This window comes from Onychomys torridus, chromosome 1 (assembly GCF_903995425.1).
Source record: "Onychomys torridus chromosome 1, mOncTor1.1, whole genome shotgun sequence".
Classification (NCBI taxonomy): Eukaryota; Metazoa; Chordata; class Mammalia; order Rodentia; family Cricetidae; genus Onychomys; species Onychomys torridus.
The window spans coordinates 105,771,662-105,799,192 of NC_050443.1; the positions used below are offsets into that span (position 1 = coordinate 105,771,662).

At 48.6% G+C, this 27,531-nt stretch overlaps 2 protein-coding genes across 3 annotated transcripts; both read left to right on the forward strand.

Annotated features, from left to right (window-relative positions):
• The first annotated feature begins 1,330 nt into the window (after positions 1-1,330).
• On the forward strand, positions 1,331-6,461 carry Bckdk (branched chain keto acid dehydrogenase kinase). Of its 2 annotated transcripts, none has more exons than XM_036175749.1 (12): positions 1,331-1,440; positions 2,030-2,387; positions 2,509-2,577; positions 2,650-2,760; positions 3,015-3,062; positions 3,138-3,257; positions 3,339-3,437; positions 3,611-3,684; positions 5,076-5,204; positions 5,282-5,371; positions 5,760-5,918; positions 6,070-6,461. In XM_036175749.1, exons 2-12 carry the CDS (start codon positions 2,193-2,195, stop codon positions 6,251-6,253), a joined length of 1,278 nt encoding a protein of 425 aa, XP_036031642.1. In that variant the 5' UTR covers positions 1,331-1,440; positions 2,030-2,192; the 3' UTR covers positions 6,254-6,461. The 2 variants fall into 2 exon arrangements, with proteins under 2 accessions (XP_036031642.1, XP_036031647.1); XM_036175754.1 differs by having other exon boundaries at positions 1,332-1,440; positions 6,009-6,221.
• A 5,593-nt stretch (positions 6,462-12,054) lies between these two features.
• Positions 12,055-27,220, forward strand: Kat8 (lysine acetyltransferase 8). Its single transcript, XM_036194321.1, has 11 exons — positions 12,055-12,283; positions 14,286-14,360; positions 14,436-14,611; positions 21,417-21,470; positions 21,572-21,736; positions 23,314-23,403; positions 25,797-25,937; positions 26,032-26,125; positions 26,246-26,396; positions 26,551-26,705; positions 27,042-27,220. The coding sequence occupies exons 1-11, from the start codon at positions 12,073-12,075 to the stop codon at positions 27,104-27,106; spliced, it is 1,377 nt and encodes a 458-aa protein (XP_036050214.1). The 5' UTR covers positions 12,055-12,072; the 3' UTR covers positions 27,107-27,220.
• The last annotated feature ends 311 nt before the right edge of the window (positions 27,221-27,531 follow it).

A 27,531-nucleotide genomic window follows, 5' to 3' on the forward strand; every position in this document is an offset into this window, starting at 1 on the left:
CCCTTCTCTCTCTCTCTCTCTCTCTCTCTCTCTCTCTCTCTCTCTCTTTCTTCCGTGTGCTAAAGTTATGCCTGCCAGGCAGAGCTGAATGGCCTCCTGGCTTTGCACCAGGATGTTGCCAGGATGTTGTAAAATAAAAAGGAGAGTGGGGGGGGGGGGTAGGATCGGAGTTGGGGAAGAATCAATTAGGAGACCTAGGGATTCTGTAAGTCTGGAAGGTGTCTCTGCAGAACTTCCCGCACTTCCTCAGGCAGGTCAGCCACGTGAGGGATTCCACCCCCCAGTCTTCAAAGGAAACCACTGCTTTATTTAACGTACTATCTTCAGATATTAAGAAATCAGTACACACATTCTGAAAAACCTACCCTGACCATCTTTCTGCTTAATTATGTCTTCTCCGTTCTTTTTGCCTCCTGGTCCATGTTCCCATCACTACAGCCAGAGGGTTCTAAGGAGGAGGGGATAATTAAAACCCTTATTGAACCCAGGTGTGGTGGCACTTGCCGGTAAACTGAGGCTGAGTTAGGAAGGACCAGATTCCCAGGCTTGAGGCAGGAAGATAGAGAGTTCCAGGTCAGTCTGTCCACAATAGTGAGATTCACTATTTGAGATTGGTCTCAAAACACCAATAAAAACAAAATCATTAGGCGGTTCCTAACTTCCAGCTGTTGGCCACTCCATGAATCCCCTCCCTCCGAGATTCCATGGGGCTCCAGCCAAACCTTCAAATCAGCCAGACCCTTCATTATCCGGTCGCAGTTTCCTTGCCTGGCCACGTTCTACTCGGATGTTACCTGGCTCTCACAAACTCCTGTGAAGCCACTAGCAAAACCATTATACCGTTTTCTTCCTCAGGGTAGAGAGCTATTTATTTGAGACACCCTACCTCCCTTGAGCGACAGAAAAGTCACCCAGTCATGTTAACTTGCCGGCACTGTTCTAGGCAGCTTCAATATATAAATTTATATAATCTACAGAGTTCTTCATTTTGCCAATACCAAAATTAGAGTACTGAGAAATTAGCTTACTTTCCTCGGGTGTTAAGGAAGCTGAGCTGGAGTTTGAACCAGGCAGACCATGAATGAGTTAGGAGCTTGAAGGATGGGACCCTAGGATCTAATAAGGGCTTTTCCTGCTCTCAAAAACTTTGCTCCCAGGGAGCTCATTTTTATAAAACAGAAGGTAGAGTCGATGATTGGCCACTGGTAACTTCGGGACCACCGGAGGGAACTAAACTACTTATCTGAAGGGGTTGGGGATACCCCATGGGCAGGAGCCTACGCAAGTCCTCGTGGCCAAACTACAACTCCCAGGAGGCACTGGGCACACACAGCCCGCGCGATGTTACATAGGAGGAGGGCGCAGGCGGGCTCGGCTAGCCGGGCGGGTCGACTGCTTCGGCGGTTCCGCTCGGACCCGGGCCCAGCGTCTGGCTTCGCGGTAAGTGGAGTAACTCGCACAGAACCTCTCCGGTGGACGCTCGGCAGCACACGTCCTCAGTCTCCACCTCTGCGCGGGAGTGCGCATGGGCGGGGGCTGGCATCTACCATATGGGGGGACCCCGGCCGGACTAAGTGACCCAGCGAAGGGGGACTCCGATGGGGAACCCTGGGACCGCAGTTTTGCTGCATGCACCCTGTTCTCCTATACGCTATGCTTGTCGCACGGACGCAGGCCAGTCTTCAAGGGATTCGGGTCTCGTAATGCCGATTAGGGGTCAGATCCACCCCCTGAACGGGGTTGTCCAGAACCTGAGGGAGCTGGGGAGAGGTCTTATGTCTAGAATGAACTGGAGATTACTCCACCCGCTTCCCCGAGCGTGCATACATACACTGTCAGGTTAAGTTTCATATAGAAGAGTACAACACCCGGAAAATGTTGTCCAATCTCGGCCTGAGTGTCTGGGGAGATGGTGGTTGTAAGGGTTGGGCAAGATTGTCCAGGTCTGAGGTTACTGGTGTGCACTTGGAGAAATAGTGCAGACCATCTGGATTCGGATCCTTACAACTGTCTTCCACCACTCCAATAGATGGAAGCTGTTGAGCCTGCGCTGAGCATGTCAGCATCGTTGAGGGACCCACATCCCTGAAATCCGAGAAAAGCCCTGCCTACTCTCTCTGCTCTGCTTTGGGGTCACCACTGCCTGTCGGACCCTTAATAGTGGCAGCCTAGTCCAACAAAGAAACAGGACAATGATATTGACTTTGGTGCTGGGCAGCGGCCCTCGGAGAGGGCCTTCACTTCGGCCCCTCTTAGGGTCCTCACTGTCCCTCCGGGCTCGATCAACATCAGCCACCGATACACATCATGTGGAGCTGGCCAGAGAACGCTCCAAGACTGTCACCTCCTTTTACAACCAGTCAGCCATTGACGTGGCAGCAGAGAAGGTAGGCTGCTTGGGCGATTAGCAGAAGTCAAGTTGGAATAAGTCTTAAGGGAAAGGGCTGAGCCAGTGTGGGTTGGTGGGATCTCGAATGTCTGGTGCTCAAAGTCCATCTTCCCTTTCAGCCCTCAGTCCGCCTCACTCCCACCATGATGCTCTATTCTGGCCGATCCCAGGATGGCAGCCACCTTCTGGTAAGGCTCTCTCTTTCCTTGCTGCTCCAGAGACTCTAGCCAGCTGCTTAGGCCCTCCCCTTTTTCGTATAGAAAAGTGGCCGCTACTTGCAGCAAGAGTTGCCAGTGAGGATTGCTCACCGCATCAAGGGCTTCCGTAGCCTGCCTTTCATCATTGGTTGCAATCCCACCATACTGCATGTGGTAAGGTAGAGGGGACTTCCTGTCAGTATGCACACTGCCCAAGAGGCAAATGGGAGAGCCCGGGCCTGTTGAAAGGTGTCAGGTCCAGATGGGACTGAGCCTCAGAACATCAGAGGCCCAAGATTGCATCTCAGTGGGAATTGGAAGGGTCTATCGGGGCTTGGATACTGAGTTGGGTGGTGATCCTTATGGTAACTCTTTTCTATTCGAGTGTCTGTGACAGCTCTGTGAATTCTCATACTTATTCCACGCAGCATGAGCTATACATCCGGGCCTTCCAGAAGCTGACAGACTTCCCTCCGGTGAGGCTTGGCTGAGTAGGGTGAGGGGCCAAGGTCAGGGTTGGACCACCGTGCTTATGACTCTGTGACCTACAGATCAAGGACCAGGCCGACGAGGCCCGGTATTGCCAGCTGGTACGACAGCTGCTGGATGACCACAAGGATGTGGTGACCCTGTTAGCTGAGGGTCTTCGCGAGAGCCGGAAACACATAGAGGTCAGCGGCAGCAGAGCAGGGGGCCCGGCAAAGTAGGATGGTTGAGGCAGGACACAGGTTTTAGAGGCCAACTCTTTATAGGATGAAAAGCTGGTCCGGTACTTCTTGGACAAGACTCTGACTTCGAGACTTGGGATCCGCATGCTGGCCACTCACCACCTGGCACTGCATGAAGACAAGGTGGAGTCCACGGCAGGACAGACTGACCTGGGGATGTTAAATGGGGACACATGGGCCATGAGCCCCCTTGGGGCCAGGGATGGGCGTTGGGGCTGCTCTGGCAGTCCAGAAGCCATGGGCATTTGGCAGCGGGGGTAGGTCTTGCTAGCTCCGCCCTTCTTTCTTCCTGCCAGCCTGATTTTGTTGGCATTATCTGCACTCGCCTGTCACCGAAGAAGATTATTGAAAAGTGGGTGGACTTTGCCAGGTAAGATTAGCATGGAGCAGGGGGTTGATATCCAGGGGCAGAGAGAGTGTCTGAGTCCTTGTGTAGTCTAGGGCAAGGGCTCTTTTTTGTTTTGCTTTTTTAAAAGCAGTATTTTCTGTGTATGGGTGTTTTGCCTGCATGTGTGTCTGTGTGCCGTGTGGGTGCTGGGAACCAAACCCAGGTCCTCTGCAAGAACAGCAGGTGCTCGTAACTGCTAAGCCATCTCTCTAGCCAGTTTTGGTTTGGATTTTTTTTTTTTTTATTAATTTAATTATTTCTGAGGGTATAATAATGTGTGTATTCATGTGCAACAATTCTGTCAGAAGACAACTGGATGGGGCCAGTTTTCTCCTTCCACTATGTGGGATCAGGGACTAAGCTCAGGTAGTCCGGCGTGTCAGCAAGTGCCTGACTCACTAAGCCATTTCTTTCTCTTTTAATCATTCATTTATATTGTATTTTATATACATTGGTGTTTGGCCTACATGTATGTCTATGTGAGGGTGCTGGGTCCCCTGGAGGAGGAGTTAGAGATAGTTGTGACCTGCCATGTGGGTGCTGGGAATTGATCCCAGGTCCTCTGTAGGACCTCTTAATCATTGAGCCATCTTGCTAGCTCCCACTAAACTATTTCTTTCTCTTTCCTTTGAGATCAGGTGTCACTAGGTAGCTCTAGCTGTCCTGGAACTCTCGTATGTAGACCAGGCTGGCCTTGAACTCAGAGATCCACCTGATTCTTCCTCTTCAAGTGCTGGATTAAAGGTGTGCGCCGCCACCGCCACCACCACCACCACCTGGCTTGTGTCAGTCTTCCTTATTGCTGGGATTACAGATGTATGTCACCATGTGCAGTGTAGGCAGGGTTCTCACAGTGGCACTATTGATATTTCTTTAAAGACTTACTTGTTATCTGTGTGTGTGAGTGTTGGTCTCCGTGTATGTATGTATGTGCACCATGTTTGTGTTTGGTGCCCACAGAGGTTCCCCTGGAACTAGAGTTATCGGCAGTTGTGAGCTGCCTGACATGGGTGCTGGGAATTTGAATCCCCTGCAAGAATAAGTGTTCTTAAGAACCAGTGGTAGAGCCCTTGCCCAGCAAGCGCAAGGCCCTGAGTTCGGTCCTGAGCTCAAAAACAAACAAACAAATAAATAAAAGAACCAGTGAACCATCTCTCCAGCCCCACTACTGACATCTTAAGCTAGTGGAGGGCTATTGTGCATTTGGCATAGGCTGTCTGGTGCGACCTTTGACTTCTACTCATTTGACAGCAGGAATGCCCTTCCATGTGATGAGCAAAACTATCTATGTGTTGCCCAGTGCTCCTTGGGAAGAATTACCTCGGTTAGGGACAACAGCTCTAGAAATACCTGCCGAACCTTTGTATCCACAGACGCCTGTGTGAGCACAAGTATGGCAATGCCCCCCGAGTCCGCATCAATGGGCACGTGGCTGCCCGGTTCCCCTTCATCCCCATGCCGCTGGACTACATCCTGCCCGAGCTGCTCAAGAATGCCATGAGGTAGGCAGGCTGGTTGTGTTGGGTTGGGGAAGACAAACTAGGGTGCCACCATCGACTGGTCTCTCTCTCCTGAATAGAGCCACAATGGAGAGTCACCTAGATACCCCCTACAACGTTCCAGATGTGGTCATCACCATCGCCAATAATGATATTGATCTCATCATCAGGTTTGCTCAAATAGACTTGGGCTGGGGTGGATGAAGATTCTGGGTGCTATTTCTAACTTGCTGTAGGACCTCAAACCAGAACCTACCCACCTCTGGGGCTTGGAGCCTGGTCAGAAAAGATATTCTTGGATGCTGAGTTTGCCAGGACCTGGGCTCTATGGATTTGGGGCCAGCTGAGGAACCTGGAGTTGGTGTTTGATGGGAGTTAGAGCAAATGTCAAATCGAATGATCAAGTATAAGCAGTCTGTGGCCCCGGCAGAGTGGTAAACATCAATAAAGCCACTTTCTGCCTTCATGGAGCAGGAAGTCACACTCAGCACTGTCTGCTTAGAGGGCTAGTGAGACCTCATCAGACCTGACCAGTCCGTGTTGTCAACATCCTACCAGGATCTCAGATCGGGGTGGAGGAATTGCTCACAAAGACCTGGATAGGGTCATGGACTACCACTTCACCACAGCCGAGGCCAGCACCCAGGACCCCCGAATCAGCCCCCTCTTCGGCCACCTGGATATGCACAGTGGCAGCCAGTCAGGACCTATGCATGGGTAAGGGCCCCCCACCTGCCCAAGATGGGGGGAAGGGTAGACCAGGACACTCAAGCTTCTGAAGCCCCCTATCCTATCCACTGCCCCCAGCTTTGGCTTCGGGTTGCCCACGTCCAGGGCCTATGCGGAGTATCTCGGTGGCTCCCTGCAGCTACAGTCCCTCCAGGGCATTGGCACAGATGTCTACCTGCGGCTCCGCCACATTGATGGCCGGGAAGAAAGCTTCAGGATCTGACGGCGGCTATTGGCCTATGGCCTGCCACACTCCTCCTAGGACCTTCTTGGCCTGGCTGGGGGCCACGATGCTCCACACGCTGCTGCTGTGTGGCGCTTAGGGGCGCAGACAGGTGGACTTACGTGGAGCTGGGCGTCACTCCTCCTCAGCAGGGCCCACTGCTTTCTACATCCAAGTCTTGGAGGGGAGGAAGCAGGAGCCGCTGAGGCCTCTAATACCAGTTCTGCTATATTCTCACTCTTGAGGAATCCTTATTTGACCTGCTGTTTATTAAAGTTTGCATTTTGAATGCCCTCTTGGGCCCCAAATGTTGGGAGGGCAGGTGAGCTTCTGTTTCTGTCTCTTGGGTCCTGGGAGTTAACGTGGGCCATGTCCCAGCCTCTAGCTGGCCTGGCAACCCTGGCAGGAGGACTGGCCCCAAGGCTCTTGCCTATTTGACTTGGCAGGAGTGGGGGTGACTTTGGCAGCTTCTGCTTATTGGACAAATCTTTCTGGGCCCCAGACGATGTTTGAGGCCCAGATGGAGCTCTCCCTTCCTGGTAGTCACGGAGTTTAGAGGTGAAGGTCACTAGACTGGGCAACCTTTTAGGCCACCTGATTCCTGAGCTTGAGTGAGGTTAAAAATACTGCCTGCCAACTGTGGCTGCTGTGGCTGCAAAAGAAATGCCTAAGGCTATGCAGAGACCACTTCACACTGATAAAGAAGTCTTCTTAGGGAGGGCCTAGGCCTTGGGGAGAAAGCACGAGAACTGTGTGGAACAGAACTTTTGTTGAATTTCAACTGAAAGCACCTCTCCTCCATGTTTAGGACCTAAGAGCTTGCCTGGTGGGATTGGATAGAAGAACCAGATCTTTTTTTCTTTGCTGGGTTTTGTTTGTTTGTGCTTTGAGTCAGGGTATCCTATAGCCCAGGCTGGTTTGCCTTTGCTATCAGTCAAGGTTGACCTTGAACTTCTGATCTTCTCCATGGAAATTCAATCATCCAGTACCATACCTATTTTTATGCTGTGCTTGGGACAGAAGCAGAGCTTCTTTCATGCCAGACAAACACTCTTGCAAGTGAGTTACATCCCCAGACTTTTCTTTGAGACTGCTTCTCTGTAGCCTTAGCTGGCTTGAAATTTGACTTATAGACCAGGATGGCCTTAAACTTGCCTCAGTCTCTCCTGCCTCTGCCTTCTAAGTGCTGAGATAGACCCATCTCTTGACTTCATGTCTGATCCCTGTCAGATCTCTTTGTGAGGCCAGTTGTGGGTCAATACCATCTCCTGCCTCTCCAGGATAGAACCGGGATTGAGGGGAAACAGGAATTGTATCTGGGGACCAAGTGGCAGGTGGTAGGGAACTACAGAGGCTTGCCACACTGGAAGTCCTGCTGGCTTGGGACTCAGGCCTCACCCTGAGGCAGTAGGACTCCTGGATGGGTTTTAAGATAGGAAGGGATGGTTCAGGTTGGATTTTTTTTTTTTTTTTTTTTTTTTCCCGAGACAGGGTTTCTCTGTAGCTTTGGAACGTGTCCTGGACTAGCTTTGTAGACCAGGCTGGCCTCGAACTCACAGAGATCCACCTGGCTCTGCCTCCCGAGTGCTGCGATTACAGGCGTGCACCACCACTGCCCGGCTTTTTTTTTTTTAATTTTTAAAGATTTATTTATTTATTATGTATACAGCGTTCTGTCCGCATGTATGCCTGCACACCAGAAGAGGGCATCAGATCTCAGTATAGCTAGATGGCTGTGAGCCACCATGTGGTTTCTGGGAATTGAACTCAGGACCTCTGGAAGAGCAGTCAATTCTCTTAATCTCTGAGCCATCTCTCCAGCACCCCAGGTTGGATTCTTTAGGAGCTGATCCTGAGGAAGATTTGTGTCTAAATAATTTGTTAAAGTGGTCCCAGGGCTGAGAGACTGTAATGTCCTCAGTTCCGTTGTGTGTGTGTGTGTGTGTGTGTGGGGGGGGTTTGCTTCCAAAAGTGAGTAGGGGAAGCAAGAAAGGAAATGGGAGAGGTCAATTGAGGTCTTAATAAAAAGTCCAGAGCGAGCACACTATTCCTCAGAAGTTGTCATGAGTGGTAAGCTCCACGGTAATTCCCTGTTTGGGGGCATGGAGATGGGAAAGTATTTAAATTTCTAGACTGAAAACTCTTAGCCAGAGGTGGTGGCCCACACCTTTTATTCCAGCACTTAATCCCAACATTTGGGAAGCAGAGGCAGGCAGATATCTGTGAATTTGAGGCCCTCCTGGTCTAGAAAGTGAGTTCCAGGACAGCCAGAGCTGTTACACAGAGAAACCCTGTCTCAAACAACAACAACAAAACAAAACTCTTTAGCCTTTTCAGGCAGAATCAAATGTGATACACACCTGGGATCCTGGCACTTGGGACACTTAAATACAGGAGGATGGTGAGTTCAAGGCCTGTCTGGGCTGCTTGGCAGAACCCTGTCTCAAATCCCTTAGGCAGTTTTCAAATAAGAGTCTCTAGTCTTTGAAAGCACAGAGAGCTGATAACACACAGAGAAATAACACACATCTAACCATCAGCAACAAAAAGGATCTGGGCCCGGTGAGATGGTTCAGCAGGTAAAAGCACCTGCCACTGAATTCTGCCCTTGGAACTCATGGCAGAAGGAAAATGGAATTCTGAAGAGTCCTTACCTGCATGCATGTACGTCTATACTCACACACACACACACACACACACACACACTAATAATAATAATAGGGGTGGTCTGAGTGCAGTCCCTATACAGTTCTAGGAAGAACAGTTGGATTTGCGTGTTAGAATCATGGTGGACATTGGAATGAAGGAAGGCAGCATGGGGTTGTAAGTGTGTGTTGACATCTGATCAAACGATTTACTGTGCTTAGGGTAATCCTTACCTAGGAAGGATATCATCTGTAAGTGGAGATGTCAGGTGAAGTATTGAGGTAACAGAAGCCTGAGCAAAAGCAATCCTGAAAAGGGTTCTTTGGTTTTGTTTTTTTTACTCTTTGGGGTCCCACCATCCAGCTCCAAAATAAATACACAGAGACTTATTACTTATGAATGCCCGGCCTTAGCTTGGCTTGTTTCTAGCCAGCTTTTCTAACTTAAATTATCACATTTCTCTTTAACTACACTTTGCCTCTGGGCTTTTTTTAATCTATCTTTCCTTCTTAATCTGTGCTTGGCTGGGTGGCTGGCCTCTCCCCTCTTTCTCATTTCCCTCTTCTTCTCCTATTTATTCTCTCTACCTGCCTGCCCCACCTAGCCTTTCTCCTGCCTTGCTATTGGCCGTTCAGCTCTTTATTAGAACATCAGTTGTTTTAGCAGGCTAAGTAACACAGTGTCACAGAGTTAAACAAATGCAACATAAAAGAATGCATCACATCTTTGCACCATTAACAGATGTTCCACAGCATGAACAAATAGGACACATCTTAAACTAATACTCCACAACAGGGTTGTAGTGAGAGAAGGTATCTTTTAGTTGTCTGTCTTTTCTGTCTTAAGAAACCAGATACCTGGTGCTGTCTGTCTTGCCCAGCAGCAAAGCAATCAGTCTTTCCTAGTGCCTTCTCTCTTCCTTTCATGTGTGTCTGCCTGTGGGTTTGTGCATGTTACTGCAGGTGCCTGGAGTCCAGAAGAGAGTGTAGGATCCTCTGGGAGCTGGAGTTACAGAAGGTAGTGAGCTGCCTGATGTGGAAACAGAACTCAGATCCACAAGAGCAGTACATGCTCTTAATCACTGAGCCATCTCTCCAGCTCCCCATCCCCTAGAAAAGATTTTATTCCCAGTGCCATCTCTCATAGAGACCCAGTGGTCAGATATTTCTTGGGATATAGTTTCTGAATCCCAACCTCAAGCTGCATCTCTCTTAAGAACTGTTGTGAAAACTGATAACCAAATTATGAGTCAGAGAACTTTCAGAGACTGTCTAAATGAGATGCTGACCAAGTTCCTACTCTGCCTCACACTGTGCTACGTGCTGCTGTGGAAGTTACCAGTAGTGCTGGGTATGTTCACCATGTGGCGTGAGCCAGTTAGTCTAAATGATTGGGGATGAGAAGAAGAACTTTATTCCAGTAAGCCAGCTGATGATACACTGGATGCCAGGCATTATCATCCCTAGAAAAGCCATCTTGCAGGGCTAGAGAGATGGCTCAGAGGTTAAGAGCACTGGTTGCCCTTCCAGAGGCTCTGAGTTCAATTCCCAGCAACCACATGGTGGTTCACAAACATCTATAATAAGACCTGCCATCTTCTGACACGCAGGGAGAACAGAAATAAATCTTTTTTTTTTAAGCCATCTTGCTAGGAAGCTAATTTAATGGCAGCTTGTATAAAGGTAATTGAAGACTGGTGGTGGGTGTCATGTCACAGGTGCACGCCAATTCCTAATCACTACGTATTTCTCAGGTCCGCAAAGCTCAGGAACTACGTTCTTATATAACCAACAGTTATTCTTTTCATCTACTAGTTTTGCCCATGGTACAGTTCCTAACATACTATGCACTGGTCAGGCTACTGCAAGTGTTAGGTACCCAACACAGTAATGAAGGCCAACATGCTTGACCCTTGTGGGGAAGACGGTGAATCGACACATGTTGCTCCACTTCATCTACCCATAAGAAGAGTAACTTGAATGTTGCTATATGATTTACATAATTCTATGACTTGACCATATGTATATATGACTTAACCTTTACTGAATCTCGGTGAATTTGGTACACTACTCAGAAAAGGGTCACTACTCAAGATTCTTCAGTCACTGCCAAAATAGCTCTTTATTGTATCACTGCTCAGCGCCCCCACCCCTTTTAAGAGCTGCAGTTCTGGCTGAAGATGTAGTTCAGTGGTAGTGTTTGCCTAGCATTGATGAAGCCTTAGGTACGATCCCTAGCAGTGCATGAGCCTGGTGTGGTAACACACATCCTACCCTCAGTATTCAGGTGATGAGACCCCAAGGTCACGTCTGGCGATGTTACAGGTTTGAGCCCTGCTGGGACTACATGTGATTCTTTAAAAAAAAAAAAAAAAAAAAAAAAAAAAGTTTATTCTGAAGGCAATTTTTTTTGTCTTTGTTTTTTTGTTTTTTGGCACACCTGTTCTTTTCCTGTCTCAACTGTTTTTACTCCGACCCTGAACAAGAAGTAAACAAGTGTTGGGCAGTATGCATAAAGCCCTGGGCTTCAGTCCTCCGTATCCCACTAATTGGCTATGATGGAGCACAACTGTAATCCCCAGAAAACTGCCACGAATTCAGAGTTTGAGGCCAGCCAGTGAAGAGAGCTTTTCTCCAAAAAGGGGAAGAAGGTGGTGCTAGTCTTTAATCCCAGCACTTGGGAACCTAAAGTGAGACGAGCTAGGTCAGCAAGTATGAAGCCAGCCTCAAGTACAGGGGACCCTGTATCAAAACAAACAAGCCCGGTGGTGGTGGCGCATGCCTTTAATCCCGCCTTTAATCCCAGCACTCCGGAGGCAAAAACAGGCGGATCTTTGTGAGTTCGAGACCACCCTGGCCTACAAAGTTGAGTTCCAGGGCAGCCAGGGCTACACAGAAAAACCCTGTCTGGGAAAAAAACAAAACAAAACAACTCAGATTGAGTCCGTGCGTGGTGGCGCACGTCTTTAAATCTCAGCACTCGAAGAGGCCAGTGGATTTCTTGTGCGTTCAAGGCCGGCCTGGTCTACATGGCGAATTCCAAGTCACTCAGGACTATGTAATTAGACCGTCTCAATAAAAAAAGGCGGCGGGGGGGGGGGGGGCGATCGGGGAGAAATCAGACCGGACGGGTTTCTAGAGTGTAACTACAAAGAGCCTTAGGGGTTCCACATCACAGTCTCCTACCTCCAACACTGAGACTCCGCCCCACCCCCTGACCCGGAACTAAAAGCGTCCGTCTCGCTGGTTTCCCTCATCACCTTCCGGTACCACAATGGCGGCACAGGGAGCGACAGCCGCAGTTGCTGCAACGACTTCGGGAATTGTGGGGGAGGGCGAGCCCGGGCCCGGGGAAAATGCGGCTGTCGAGGGGCCTGCCCGGTCCCCGGGCCGCGTCTCTCCGCCGACCCCGGCGCGTGGCGAACCAGAAGTCACCGTGGAAATCGGAGAAACGTACCTGTGCCGGCGGCCCGATAGCACCTGGCGTGAGGGCGGGGCCCAGGGCCTGGAGGCGGGGCTTAGGGCTGGGGCAGGTCTTAGGAGTGAGTGGGTGTTCCACAGGGCGGAGTTTGGGGGCTGGGAGTCTTGGGGTGAGGGTGGCGACTCAGGTAAGGTAATATCTGGAGCTGAGGAACTCGCTCTGATGGGAGGCTGTAGTCAGGGATTATGCTTGTTTTCTCTTGTAAAGGCATCAGTAAGGTGATCACATTGTGAGCGTATGAGCACCCATTCTTGCCAGATTCCAAGCTTCATTTTTCTCGCTCTGTTCCTTCGCTGGTATTTTTGGTTTTGTCTGTCTTTACATTTACATTTCTCTCGTCCCCTGCAATGCCAGCAAAGAGGACACCCCGTTCATAAAAACACGTTTCTCTTTTTCGAGACAGGGTTTCTCCGTGTAGTTTTGGTGGCCTGTTCTGGATCTCACTGTGTAGACTAGGCTGGCCTCCAACTCACAGAGATCCGCCTGGATTAAAGGCATGCGCCGCCACCACCGCCTGGCATGTTTCCCTTTTACTTACGTTCCTTTCCCTTCCATCTTCAAAATAACCCAAGCTCCTGGCTTCAAAATAAACTCGAAGCAGAGCAGAGATGGCTCAAAAGGTAAAACTGCCACCAACCCTGACGATCTGAGTTCTAGCCCCAGGACCCATACAGTTGAAGGAAACAATGACTCAGTGGTAGTCCTCTGACTTTCATATGTGAGCACCCTCCCTACTCCCCCTAATAAGATAAATGTGGAGGTTGGGGATTTAGCTCAGTGATAGAGTGCTTGCTTAGCAAGTGCAAGGCCCTGGGTTCGGCCCTCAGCTCTGGAAAAAAAAAAAGATAAATAAATGTAATTTTATTTTTATTTTGATGTTTCAAGACAGGGTTTCTTTGTGTAGCTTTGTGCCTTTCCTGGAACTCACTTTGTAGGCAGGCTGGCCTTGAACTCACAGAGATCCACCTGCCTCTGCCTCCCAGAGTGCTGGGATTAAAGGCGTGTGCCACCACCGCCCCAGCATAAATGTAATTTTAAAACTAGAATAAATGTGGGGCATGGTATGCACACCTTTAATCCCAGTACCGAGAAGGCATATCTGTGAGTTCGAGGCCTGCCTTCTTGCTTAGTAAGTTCCAGGAGAGCCAGGCTACATAGAGAGACCCTGTCTCAAAAGCAAAACAAAACTCCTCAAAGTGTGGGTCATGTCTGAGACCTCTCCAGTTTCTAGGCACTCCTAGTAAAGGCCATTGCCAGATCAGGCCTTGCTCCGCTCTCCAAAGACTGCCTTTATAAGCCTTTTAACACTGTGCTTTCTTCTTGGAATATAGTAGCCTTTTCTCATTTTTGCCTAGCTAGCTCTTAACTTTATCTCCCTTGGTGATCCCATTCTTGACCCCTTTAGACAAAGTTAATTGCTTGTATGTTCTGTAATATTTTTTCATACCTCATCCATAATGCATGCAACATGTTAAAACCGTCTGCCTTCCTCTGTTAAATGGGGAGCTGCTGGAGAGCAAGTCCTCTTGTGATCCATTACTGTCTCTGCTTTCTCTGGCCAGCAGACAAGCATTCTGGGTACCTGTCAATGTGCTAACATTTAAGTCTTTTTTATAAATTTTTTTTTTTACTGTTTTAAGTAGGTACTATTCTTACTTTCCGGATGAAGAAACTAAGGTTCAGAAAGTCAAAATAATGTAATCAGTTACATTCATTTAGGAAATGTGAAGGGAGAATTATATAGAAGCTTAAACTGTCTTAACCCCCTGCCAGCTCCTATGTCCCCCAAATAAGTGAATGACTAAAATGATCACTGACTTTAGAGCTAGACTTAAACACACATACATACCAGGTTTCCTCAGGTTTCTGATCTCTGCCCCTGGGTAAGCCTCACTCCCCTTCCCCGAAACTTCAGTCCTAACCTTATAGGGTGAATAAGTTATAACGGGTGTGTGAATCTGGAAATTATCCCTCGGTGCATCAGATCCTTTTTTTTCCCCTTACAGATTCAGCAGAAGTGATCCAGTCTAGAGTGAATGACCAGGAGGGCCGAGAAGAATTCTATGTACACTATGTGGGCTGTGAGTGTTTGGGGCCATTGGGCCTGGGTGGAAGGAAGAGGTAGCAGGTCAGTCCCTCATGATCCTTCTTAACAGTTAACAGGCGACTGGACGAATGGGTGGACAAGAACCGACTAGCATTGACCAAGACGGTGAAGGATGCCGTGCAAAAGAACTCTGAGAAATACCTGAGTGAGCCGGCGGAGCAGCCTGAGCGCAAGATCACTCGAAACCAAAAACGAAAGCATGATGAGATCAACCACGTACAGAAGGTCCTGCCCTCCCTTTTCTGTAGTGCCTCCCATTTGAAGTCTTGTAGTGTGCCAGGGATTTTATCTCTCATTTGTTCTTCATATGTTAAAAAACCTCAGTTTATAGGGAGAAGAGACTTGCTCTCTCACAGCAAGGAAATGGTACAGTTAGGACTGGAACTCTGGAGCCTGACGTCCAAAGGGAAGGAAAAGGAAACACAATTATGTCAGTTACTTGCTTATCTAGCACCATGCTGAGTGCTGTAAAAGCTCATCCTCCCCAATAGCCCATCAGCACAGGGGAAATTATTCTAGCTTCCGAGAAGTTAGAATGTCAAAGTTAAACAGCTGGTCAACAGGTGGGCCGGAGCTATGCCACACATTTATGGTTTGTGAGCCAAAGTATTAGGTTAAATAGACTTCATTCCCTCCTTTCAGAGGGGCCTTTTGCTGAGCATCATTTTTTAGTTTACAGAGGGATCACGGGTAGGTTTAGAAATCTCATTAGGGGAAGGGAGAGATGGTTCAGTGCTTAAGAGCACTGGCTGCTCTTCCAAAGTACCTGAGTTCAATTCCCAGTACCCACAGCAGTTCACAACTATCTGTAACTCCAATTCCAGGGGATCTGGCATCCTCACACAGAAATACATGCAGGCAAAACCCCAATTTACATAAAAAAAAATCTTAAAAAAAGTAATCTCATTAGGAAGTACATTGTCTTAGGGGCCAGATGCCAGATCCTAAGCATGGTTTTGGATACATATGTAGAAATGTATCCAAAACCAGGATTATTTTTTAACATATATATTTATATAAAATATAATATATACACATACACACATATATATACACATATACATACATGTGTGTGTGTGTGTGTGTGTGTGTGTGTATCTATGCCAGGTGTATGTGTGCTATGGTTGGAGAATGTGGAGGCTAGAGAGCAACTTTGTGAAGTCAGTCCTCTCCTATCTTTAAATTCCAAGGATCAAGCTTAGGTCTCTAGGCTTACACTGCATATACCAGCACTTACTGAGTCACCTCAATGGCTTTTTTTTTTTGTTTTTTCGAATCAGTTTTTCTGTAGCTTTGTAGACCAACTTGCTCAGTAGACCAGGCTGGCCTGGAACTCACAGAGATCCACCTGGCTGGGCCTCCCAAGTGCTGGGATTAAAGGTGTGCGCCAGCACCGCCTGGCCCCTCAATGGCTCTTTTTGTTTTTTGAGACTGTCTCATGTGGCCAGACTGGCCTTAGACTTCCTACATAGCCAAGGCAGATCTAGATCTGATTCTCCTGTGCCTACTTCCCAAGTGCTAAGCTTCCAAGAGTGAGTCATCATGCCTGGCTGTCTTGGTTTCTTGTGACTGTGTAGCCGAAGCTGGCCTTTACTGTTCCTGGGGATTATGTTCTGCCCACTGTGAACCTCCAGTTCTTTTCTCTTTCCCTCTTTTCTTTCTGTTTTGGAAGTTTGACAGTTTTATTAGTCTTTAAAAGAAAAATCCCAAGGCAGGCAGGGTGTAAAGTTTAGGAAAAGAATCATGCCATTTAAAATGGCATGGAGGGGGGTTGGGGATTTAGCTCAGTGGTAGAGTGCTTGCCTAGCAAGTGCAAGGCCCTGGGTTCGATCCTCAGCTCCAAAAAAATAAATAAATAAAAATAAAATAAAATGGCATGGAGGGCTGGAGAGATGGCTCAGAGGTTAAGAGCACTGACTGCTCTTCCAGAGGTCCCGAGTTCAATTCCCAGCAATCACACGGTGGCTCACAACCATCTGTAATGAGATCTGGTACCCTCTTCTGGTATGCAGGCACACATGCAGGCAGAACACTGTATATATAATAAGTAAATAAATCTTTAAAATAAATAAATAAGAATAACATGGCATGGTCAGGAAGCCACTTACCAGACTCAGAGCGGTTGACCAACTTCCTCGGCACCGGAGGCTCATAGTGCTTTTGGAATCCGTGCTGCTTGCTCCTGCGTTCTGCAGTATGGTTGCTATAGTTGGCGCAGAAGTAGAAGGCAACCGGCCTGCTGGTGAGGTTGGTGGTATCCAGCGGCCCAGGTTCCCCTCACCTCCCAGGATGTGTCGAAAGCCCTATAGAGTGCCTCTAGCTTCAAGCTTGGCCTTCTTGAACCAGTCGCTGTCAGGCTCACCTTCCTGGTGGTGCTTGATTGCCATGGCCCAGCCCTGCGACCTCTGAGCCTCTGACCGCAGGACCTAGAGCAATCAGGCTGGCCTCAAGAGAGGACATCCGAGGTGGAGGCTGATCTGGCAACCAGCCAGGAGTCCTTGGTTCAGCCCTGTGGCTTCCTCTCAGGGAGTATTCCTCAACAAACACCACCCCTGTCTTCAGTTTCCCCAGGGGAGGTGTGTCACTTGGTTGAAGTGGGGGTGTGAGTGTTCACATTCTGCATTCCTATGGGAAACCGATGGGCATAAGGGTTGTAAGAAGGCAGAGGTGACTGTGGCAGGAGCCGTTAGAAGCTCTCCATACTTGCATTTCAGGGGTTCCCTAAGCAGCCCACGGGTGTGTGTGTGTGTGTGTGTGTGTGTGTGTGTGTGTGTGTGTGTGTGCGCGCGCGCGCGTGCGTGCGCACGGCGCGTTAGTTGATTCATAGCGGTATGCACATACATTTTCTGTTCTCAGAACTCATAGGTGTGTGCAGAGGCTGGCCAGGGCACCAGGCTGCCCGAGACTGGATTTTTAAGTAAGGGGTGAAACCCAGGAAGGGAAGATTGCACTCTTCTTCCTCTTCCTCCTCTTCCACCTTCTTTCCCTCCCCTCCCCTCTCCCTTCTTCCTCCTCCCTTCCTCCCCTTCTCCCTCCTCCCCTCTCCCTTCTTCCTCCTCCCTTCCTCCATGGCATGGAGGTCAGACACACCGTGATAGTCAGCCACATGGCAGGGAGGCAGGCTCAGAGGAGTGAAGAAGCTGACAATGTTGGAGGAAGGCCCAGAGTGCTAAGGAAAGCATGCTTAGAGGAAAGGTAGAAGGAAGAAAAGGAAAAGGAACATTTTCCTGAATAACTCCAAAAAGAGCAGACCTACAGCCCTGCAACAGCCGTGAGCCTCAGCATCCTTGTTCTGCTCACACGCTCTTGGGGAGCACAGTGCTGAAGTGCTTTTCTCATTGGGGACACTGTGTTAACAAGTCCACAGGCTGGAAATGTGTTTAGTGTGGCAGGGATAACATTTACATTTTATAGAAGCAGCTTTTTAGATTTATGTGTATGAATGTTGCCTGGGATAACATTTACATTTTATAGAAGCAGCTTTTTAGATTTATGTGTATGAATGTTGCCTGGGATAACATTTACATTTTATAGAAGCAGCTTTTTAGATTTATGTGTATGAATGTTGCCTGCATGTGTACCACACGTATGTCTGGTGCCCCAGAGATCAGAAGAGGGTGTTGGATTCCTTGAAATTGCAGTTACAAATGGCTGTGAGCCATCATGTGGGTGCTGGGAATCGAACCCAGGTCTTCTGCAAGAGCAGCAAATACTCCTTACCCCTTAGCCATTTGTCCATCCCTTTAAAATTTTTTGAATGAAAGAAAGAAATATGATAACGTAGACAATACTGGTGTTTTCCATGTTCTTAGGGGTAAATACTGTTTTGAGTTAGTTGTATTCCACTTGTAATCCACATATGTATATATACACAGACATTTCAACTGGGTACAATCCAATTATGCTTTAGTAAGAAATGTTGGTTGGGGATTTAGCTCAGTGGTAGAGCACTTGCCTAGCAAGCACAAGACCCTGGGTTCGATCCTCAGCTAAAAAAAAAAAGGAAAGAAATGTTTTCAATACCCTAAGCTAGAAAGGCTCTCCAGGTCCAGGGTAGCACTGCCCAGTGGAATTGTTATCGATGGTTCTGGGCTGTTGTAGCCCACACAGTGGCTCCTCCAGTCACCTGGGCTCCTCAGTACTCAGTGTGCGTGTCTAGTTTGACTAGAAGTTTTTCAAGGGGAGGGATGAGACAGGGTTTTTCTCTGTAAGAGCTCTGTGGAATTGTTTTTTAATTGTCATGAATTTGCATTTAAATAGCACTTGTGATTAATGGCTGTCCTCTTGGACAGCACAGGTTTAAAAGGCTGACTTCTGATTTGAACAGAGGGACTCTCAGTCAACAGATGGATAATTGGGGGGCTGAGTAGTGATGGGTGAGTGGTGAGATTGTTGGCAAGGTTCTTTAGAATCTACATAAGTTTTGGAGATTTTTGCCTGTTCATTAGTTGGGCTTTTTTGAGACAAGGCTTTAAGCTTGATATATTGCCAATGATGACCTTGAACCGATTCCCCTGCCTCCACCTCTGAAGTGCTGGGATACAGGTGTGTACCACCATCCTGTTCTAATTAATGTTTAATTCTAAATAAATTGCAACATTTAAGAAAAATAGTGGTTTTGTAATTCTTTAATGTATTTGCAGAAAAGAATTATGCTTTGTGAAAATTGAGAAATGCAGTTTAAAGAGACCTTTGAGGGAAAAATCTTTGTTCCTTTTGTTTTTCCTGCCTTTGTTGGAATTGGGCAGACCAAAGCTATTCTGCGGAGTACCAGTTCTGTGACCTTGGGCAAGTGACTTTGCTTCTTTGTGCCTTAGGTTTTGTATAATGGAATAACAAGCACTCTTGTTTCAAAGATTCATTTCAAAGACAAATGAAATAATATCTATAGAGTGCTTGGCAGTTGTCGGTATCCATGGGCAAGTGACCTCATCCCATTCTGTCTGTTTACTACTCTCAAAAATTGCAATAAGAATTCCCTGTCAAGGCCAGGTATGGTGGTACATACCTGTAGTCACAGCACTGGGGACCTGAGGTAGGAAGGATTGTTCAGCTGAGATAAGAATTTCCTGTAAGTTTTTAGTTCAAGGCCAGTCTAGGATACAGGGCAAATTCCAGACCAGTGTGCTGTACATACTGAGATCCTGTCTCAAAAACAACATAATTAACAACAACCCAACACAAAAGTGAGTGAATTTAGTCAGACTTACTGGAAGATGCTTGGGAAGGATGTTGGGCCTTGAACAACTGGAAAGAGCAAAATGAATCATTCATACATGGTAGTTCACAGAGCTCTGTCATAGACTCACCTGACCTGCGCTCTGCCATGGTGAGGTGAGCATGTAGAGCATGAGGAGAAAGAAGGGCATTCTCAGAGTGGAAATAACTACAGTGTAAAAGATTGAAAGCTGGAAGAAAAGTTTTGATAGCTGTGGATTTGAGGGGCTGAAATGTAGCAGGAGTTTAAGGAACCCTTGTCAGTTGTCCAGACCTAAAGTAGCAGTGATTGTTTGGAGTGGGTCAGAGAAAAGTTGTACCAGAACCGATTGCAGAGATGCCATGGTGATAAGAGCTGGCGTCCACTCAGTTGGCCACTGGTTAGGTCAGCCAGTGACAGTCAGTGATGTTTAAGAGACAGCCCAGCCTGGACAGGTGTCTCCATGACGGGTAAGGTGACCTGCTAACGTCCACGCAACCTAAGTCAGAAGCTCATTTTTTAGTAAAAGGAGGGGACCTGTAGGGCCCTGGCCCGTTTTGGTTAACTGTTGTGTTGCTTGCTGACCTTGACCTTGATATCCTCCCTATGTTAATTCCCTGTGAGATTCCACCCTCCTGAATGCATAAGGGATGTTCCCTGTCTGTGTATCCAGCATATTGGGCATTAACAGCTTAGATGCAAGATTGTAAAACATCAGAAGCAGGGTTGGGGATTTAGCTCAGTGGTAGAGCGCTTGCCTAGCAAGCACAAGGCCCCGGGTTCGATCCTAAGCTCCAAAAAAAAAAAAATCAGAAGCGAACTTCTGCCCTTTGGGGTTCTACCATTGTGCTGTAAACCTGTATTTAAGACGGCATACAGTAAATAAATAAATAAAATAAAAAGAGAGGGCCCTGGAGGAAGAGGAGCCTAGACACCTTTCTGGACACCTACTGTCTGACATGAGTATGCAGGGGAACCCCACACAGAGCATCCTTCTGCTGAGGTCTGGGATTCAGGAGGGGACCTGAGCCAGCAGCCGATCTTATTCTGGATGTACATGACCCAGTGTACAGCTGAAGCTCTTTGTTTGTTTTTGTTGTTGCTGTTGTTTGTGTTTGGAGACAGGGTTTCTCTGTGTGTCCCTGACTGTCCTGGAACTCATTCTGTACATCAGACTGGAATCAAACTCTGAGATCTGCCTATCTCTGTCTTTTGAGTGCTGGGATTTAAAAAAACGTGTGCCGCCATACCCTGCCTCAATCTGATTTTTGTTGCTGTTTGGTTTTTGTTTTGGTTATTTGAGACAGGGTTTCTCTTTGTAGTTTTGGTGCCTGTCCTGGATCTTGCCCTGTAGCCCAGGCTGGCCTCGAACTCAGAGATCTGCCTGGCTCTGCCTACTGAGTGCTGGGATTAAAGGCGTGTGCCACCAATGCCCTGTTTGTTTGTTTTGACAAGGGTCCCGCCTAGTCCAGACTGACTTCACACTTACTGATTTAGCGGCTCCTACCTTAGTTCCCAGGTGCTTTGTTCAAGACGAGCACTACCATGCCAGGCTGAAGATCTTACCCTAACCACAAATTAGGCCTGACCCCAGGCCCTGCTTATGTAGCTTAAGGTCCAGGCTGAGGCATCTGGGTGTGTGGGGAGGTAGGCAGATAGGAGAGGAGCTCAGAAGAGCCAGCCTCCCAGCCAAGTAAAACACATGAGCTATTGGTGTGATTATTTATTATTACTATGAGGTCTTATTATTGTAGACGGCAGTAGATAAGCAATGAGTTCTAGGAGGGGGGCAGTCTAACCATGTCTGTTCATCTCTGTGCACTTCTCGCCCAGACCTATGCAGAGATGGACCCCACCACAGCAGCCTTGGAAAAGGAACATGAGGCGGTAAGAATAAGCAGGGTCTGGGAGCCAGCTGGGGTCCTCCCTGCCCTCCTCGTTCCTGCTGAGCTCTGGGCTGTGCCTGCCCCTGTTCTCCCTGTCTGCAGATCACCAAAGTGAAGTATGTAGACAAGATCCACATTGGGAACTATGAAATCGATGCCTGGTATTTCTCACCTTTCCCAGAAGACTATGGGAAGCAGCCCAAGCTTTGGCTCTGCGAGTACTGTCTCAAGTACATGAAGTACGAGAAGAGCTACCGCTTCCACCTGGTGAGGCTGGGCCTGCAGCAGGGCCGACTAGTTAGAGTTGTCTTGCCTGGCCCACAGTCAAGACAAATCTCTCTCACCCGCCAGGCCCATAGACGCTCAGACCCAACCAAGTAAACACACAGAGACTTACATTGTTTAGAAACTGTATGGCCGTGGCCGGCTTTTTGTTATCTACTTCTTCTATCTTAAATTAACCCATTTCTGTTAGTCTATACTTTGCCACATGGCTTGTGGCTTACCGGTGTCTTTACCTGTTGCTTGTTATGGTGGCAGCTGGCCGTGTCTCTCCCCATCCTTCCACTTCCCAGAATTCTCTTCTTTCTTGTCCCACCTATACTTCCTGGCCAAACAGCATTTTATTTATACAGAGCGATATCCACAGCAACAGACCACCCGGGGATGAGTCCAGAGAAGTGGCAAAACACCTCCAAGGGACCAGAGACCCGGATTCCTGTGGGTGTGGCGATATCCCCTCTGTCCTGGTGTCTGGGGTGGCCATGGGAAGATGAGAAGTTCAGGGTCATCCCTGGATGTATAGTGAGCTCTAGGTGGCTGGAACTGCATAAAGAAGGAAAGCAGGGCTTGGAGAGATGGCTCAGGGGTTAAGAACATTGACTTATCTTGTAGAGGACCCAAGTCCAGTCCCCAGCACCCATGTCAGGTACCTGTAACTCCAGCTTCAGGAGATCTGAAGCCTTGCACTCAAGTGCACGCGCGCACACACAGAGTTGTAAGCTGGCCTTACACTCACGGAGATCCAGCTGCCTCTGCTTCTGCCTCTACCTTCTGAGTTCTGGGACTGAAGATGTGCATCACCATGCCCAGCTAAAAAATAAAAGTTTTGCTGGGCGGTGGTGGCACACGCCTTTAATCCCAGCACTCGGGAGGCAGAGCCAGGCGGATTTTTATGAGTTCGAGGCCAGCCTGGTCTACCAAGTGAGTTCCAGGAAAGGTGCAAAGCTACACAGAGAAACCCTGTCCCGAAAAACCTAAATAAATAAAATAAATAAATAAATAAATAAATTTTTTTTGAAGTTTTTTTAAAGAAAGGAGGGAAAGAAGAAAAGAGAAAATAGAGACAGCTTTCCCACTGCTGGTGGGGTAACTTCACCCAGTTTTCTCCACTCCTTCAGACCTCAGTTTCCTCTTCTACAGAATGGGACCAAACTATTCAAGTCACTTGCCCTTTACTAAAGCCTGGTATTGGGCTCCTCAGGGCAAAGAGAAAAGAGGCAACAACAAAGACTGCCCCTGAGCAACGTCAGCCAGTGAGAAGGAGTGCTGTACTAGTGCTGGCAGGAAGGGGGCGCTCTTCACTAGCTCAGCAGGGTGTCTCCCAAAGGGACCTGAGGTTTCAGAAAGGTGTCATGGCCAGACCTCAAATCAGTTGATTGTGATGCTTGCATGTTATTAGCCTCTTTGTGCCTTAGTTAGGAAATCAATCTTATTCTGGTGAGGAAATGGTTAGGAACACAAAGCCCTGAACACAGATAGGGCCTGCACAGGGCAAAACGAGAGGCCGAGACACTTAGCATAGAATAAAGGTCTGAAGCTTGTTCCCTCACCCTGCTCCCCAGGGCCAATGTCAGTGGCGGCAGCCCCCAGGGAAGGAGATCTATCGAAAGAGCAACATCTCTGTGTATGAAGTGGACGGCAAAGACCATAAGGTGAGCTGGTAGCCCAGGGCTTGTGGGGAACTGGCTTTCTCCTGGGTAATTCTTAACACCTCCACCAGGAAGAGACCAGCCTTCAGTGGGTATCTATAGCTACTCTTGGCCAAGTGAGCTCTCGTGTCCTTGGTGCTTGGCCTGTGTTGGTGTATAGTGAACGTGGCCAAGTGGTATACCAGTTCAGGCTGGGGCTCCCCTCTGTTTCTGGGACTCCCTTCTGACAGGTGGTTCTGGTTTGGCTAGTTCTGGAGCTGCAAGTGGAGACTGTCTTCCCTGCGGCTGCCCTGAAACAGCTTCCTCTTTTTTTTTTTTTTGAGCTGAGGATCGAACCCAGGGCCTTTTGCTTGCTAGGCAAGCGCTTTACCACTGAGCTAAATCCCCTGCCTAGCCTCCTCTTTCTATGTGACCCAGAGATGTTCGCCTGGAAGGGGAGGTGCTCTTTGTTTTCCAGAGCTGAGGACCGAACCCAGGACCTTGTGCTTGCTAGGCAAGCGCTCTATCCCCAGCCCCGGGAAGTGATCTTGTAAGAGCTTCCTACTCAGTTCTGAGGCTGCAGCTGAGTTCCTGCTTCTCAAAGGGATGTCTCAGCGGGAGCAGGGATGGACTTTGGTGGCTTGCTTTGGCCTTGGCTGCTCTGTCAGGAGAGCAAGTGTTTCAGTCTCCCCTGAAGGGCCCTGTGGTACAAGCTGAGGCGAGCAGGCTTCTTAGAGGACCATATCACTTCCTGGCTGGTCTCAGACCAGCTACTTCACTTTGTCTTGTTCCTGTTTCCGCATCCATAAGTCAAGAGTCATAATTATTTACCTCATCTGTTTGGTGGAACGAATGAGGCCACAAATGTCAGGTATGTGGCACGTGCCTGGTATCTAGTAGGCTGTTGGTAAACATGGCCTTTGATGTTATTGGAGACCTGTTGGGGCTCAGGTGGCCTTGTGCTAGGGGAATACCAAGCCTGCTCCCTGCCAGCTACTCTGACTTCCTTTAGGTTGAACTGGTAGAGTGACAGAGGGGCCTCCCCTGGAAACAGGGTGGGGTGGTGTTTACCAATTCCACCTTCTGCCAGTTTTGAAGCCTTGAATTAACACCACACTTCCTCACTCAGGCTCCTGAGTCAAACCAGACCAGCAGTGCTGGGCTCCCACAGTAGTAGACTGGACAAGAGTAGGAGAGACATCCAGTGTGTGATGACTCACACCTATAATTCTAGCACCCAGGAGGCTGAGAAAGGAGGATTGCCACAAATTTGAGACCAGCCTGAGCTGTAGGCTGTCTAAACTCTGTCTTGAAAATGAAAAGGGCTAGGTGTGATAGCACATGCCTTTATTCCCAGCACTTGGGAAGCAAAGGTAGGCAGATCTCCAAGAGTTCAAGGGCAGTCTGGTATATAAGTGAGTTCTAGGCCATAGTAAGACCCTTTCTCAAAAATAAAAATAAAAAAAGTGAAAAACCAAAACCCAAACCAGAACCCTTTTAAATCTCTACTAGGAAACCAAGTGTAAGGCACCGTTGTCTCTGCTGCTGCTGGTCTAGGCAGGCCTGTCTGCGTCAATTAGACCGAGGCCCAGCAACTGTGTCCAGTTGGGCAGACAGCTCAGGTTTTGGTCTGGCTGCAGGCCTCTCCAGTTGGCAGTTAGCAGCTTCTGCTTAGCAGCTTTGCGTTGACTGTGAATGGGACAGAGCCTGGACCCAGCTGAGTTTCTGCCCTGGCATTCACCAGTCATGGAAACTAAGCCACTGTTCTTTCTGGGCCTCAGTTTCCTGTTCTAAGACACGAGTTAGGTGTCTGGAAAGATTGAGCCGATCATGCGTGTCAACCCTTTCTTTGGCCCCGAGAGTGGTCAGGTGGCTTGACAGGGGAAGTGCTGGCCTGTGCAAGCCCAACAGCCCGAGTTTATCCTGGAGCGTTGCTCGCCAACATTCACGTGCGCGTGCGCCATAACGTGCGTGCACTCCCCCCACTAACAAAGTGCCAGAGTTGCAGGGCATGATGGAGCACACCTTTAGTTCCAGAATGCAGGAGGCAGAAGCAGGCAGATCTCTCTGTGTCTGATGGTCTGCAGAATAAATTCCAAGTCAGCCAGGACTACATACTGAGACCCTGTCTCAAAAACAAATAAGTAAGGGAAGCAATGATCAGTCCAGCTCTCCTGTTACTGTTAGCGCTAATGGACTTCACTTTGGGTCTCCTTCTGTCCACTTCACTGACTGCAAGACTCCTTTCTGCTTTGTTTGAATTCTGTTCTGTCCCGACGAGGCGCTTACTCCCCTACCTGAGCCTGACTCCTCTGAGCAGCCTCGCACTTAGAAAGAGCTGCAGACTGGTTGCTGGTCCCAGACAGCGGAGGCATTGTATGTGCTGTTTGTTCAGCATGCTTCTGTCTCTATCCTAGATATACTGTCAGAACCTGTGTCTGCTGGCCAAGCTTTTCCTGGACCACAAGACCTTGTATTTTGACGTGGAACCCTTTGTCTTTTACGTCTTGACGGAAGTGGACAGGCAAGGGGCCCACATTGTCGGCTACTTTTCTAAGGTACTAACTAGTTCGGGGAGCCTAGGGAGAAGGTGTTATAAACTAGATTGGGGGCTAGAACCTCCAAAGGGCCTGAGTATCCCACACTCCACAGGAGAAGGAATCCCCAGATGGAAACAACGTGGCCTGCATCCTGACACTGCCCCCCTACCAGCGGCGAGGCTATGGGAAGTTCCTTATCGCTTTCAGTGAGTAGCTGCTACAGCCTCGGAAGTGGGTGTAGTTGGGAATGATGGGGTGGGGGCAGGGCGAGGCTGGATCTTTAAATTTTTCTTTCTTTTTTTTTTTTTTCTTTCTGTCACTGTCAGGTTATGAGCTCTCCAAGCTGGAGAGTACTGTAGGCTCTCCAGAGAAGCCACTGAGTGACCTGGGCAAACTCAGCTACCGAAGCTACTGGTCATGGGTCTTGCTTGAGATCCTGCGAGACTTCCGGGGCACATTGTCTATCAAAGATCTTAGGTAAGAGCCTTAGTTTCCAGCCAGGTCCAGGATACACCGTCCATCAGGGACCTTGTGAAGGATCCTCTTGGAATCCTGCAGGAGTGAGCTCTCCTAAGGGTGGTCATGGGTCTTGTCTCTTTCCCTGTCTCCATGCTATATTCCTTCTCTACAGCCAGATGACCAGCATCACCCAGAATGACATCATCAGCACCCTGCAGTCCCTCAACATGGTTAAGTACTGGAAGGGCCAGCACGTGATCTGTGTCACACCTAAGCTGGTAGAGGAACACCTCAAAAGCGCCCAGTATAAGAAACCACCCATCACAGGTGTGTGGGGTGCTGCTGTGTGCATTGTGTGTGTGTGTGTGTGTGTGTGTGTGTGTGTGTGTGTGTGTGTGTGTAGGGGGAGTGGGGGGGGATTAAGAGCCAAGGCTTCCTTTTTTTTTTTTTTTTTTTTGGGCTGTTACAAGATCCCAAACCAGTTGGACCAGCTTCCAGGACTAGAGCGGGTTACTCATTCCTGGGATTCCCTCCCCCTCCTCAGGCCTGAGGTTGTCTTTTTGTTCTCTCCCTGAGAAGGTGAAACCTGGCCTGGGCCCAGGAAGAGCAGCCAGGTGTAAGCAGACTTGACCCATGGCCTCTCATACCTCTTTTCTCCCATAGTGGACTCTGTCTGCCTCAAGTGGGCACCCCCCAAGCACAAACAAGTCAAGCTTTCCAAGAAGTGAGTGGCCTGTTCCCAGCTTTGGACCTACGTTTCCTGGCCTCTAACCTGTAAATATGTGTACAGACCTGTTTTGTGTCATTTTTTAATAAAGTAAATTCTGCTGGTGTGCAAAGGAGATACCAGAGGGTGATATTCCTCATTGCATTTCACATACAGCCAGTTGTGTTCAAAACATTTACTCCTGCTCCTTTATCCCTCGCCCTGATCCACGCCCCAGCCAGCTCCGGTGGGGGCTCAGTCCTCCGGAGTCCAGGAGTTGGGCTCAAAGCAGGCTTGGCAGCCAGTGGGGTAAGGCTGAGGTCTTCCCTGTCTGAAAAACAGACAAAGCCCAGGAGACAGGAAGAGGACACAGTGATGGGCTCATCAGGCAGGATGGGTAGGCCCTGAAGCTGGTCTTCTGCAGCGGACAGCTAGGCAGCTGCCCTG

Excerpts from the sequence above, each read along its gene's own strand:
- Kat8 (XM_036194321.1), top strand. The coding sequence starts at position 12,073 with ATGGCGGCACAGGGAGCGACAGCCGCAGTTGCTGCAACGACTTCGGGA. Across the intron at positions 21,471-21,571 it reads TGGAAAAGGAACATGAGGCG|ATCACCAAAGTGAAGTATGT; the intron begins GTAAGAATAAGC and ends CCCTGTCTGCAG. Across the intron at positions 26,126-26,245 it reads GAAGTTCCTTATCGCTTTCA|GTTATGAGCTCTCCAAGCTG; the intron begins GTGAGTAGCTGC and ends TGTCACTGTCAG.
- Bckdk (XM_036175749.1), top strand. The coding sequence starts at position 2,193 with ATGATATTGACTTTGGTGCTGGGCAGCGGCCCTCGGAGAGGGCCTTCA. Across the intron at positions 3,258-3,338 it reads AGAGCCGGAAACACATAGAG|GATGAAAAGCTGGTCCGGTA; the intron begins GTCAGCGGCAGC and ends AACTCTTTATAG. Across the intron at positions 5,205-5,281 it reads CTGCTCAAGAATGCCATGAG|AGCCACAATGGAGAGTCACC; the intron begins GTAGGCAGGCTG and ends TCTCCTGAATAG.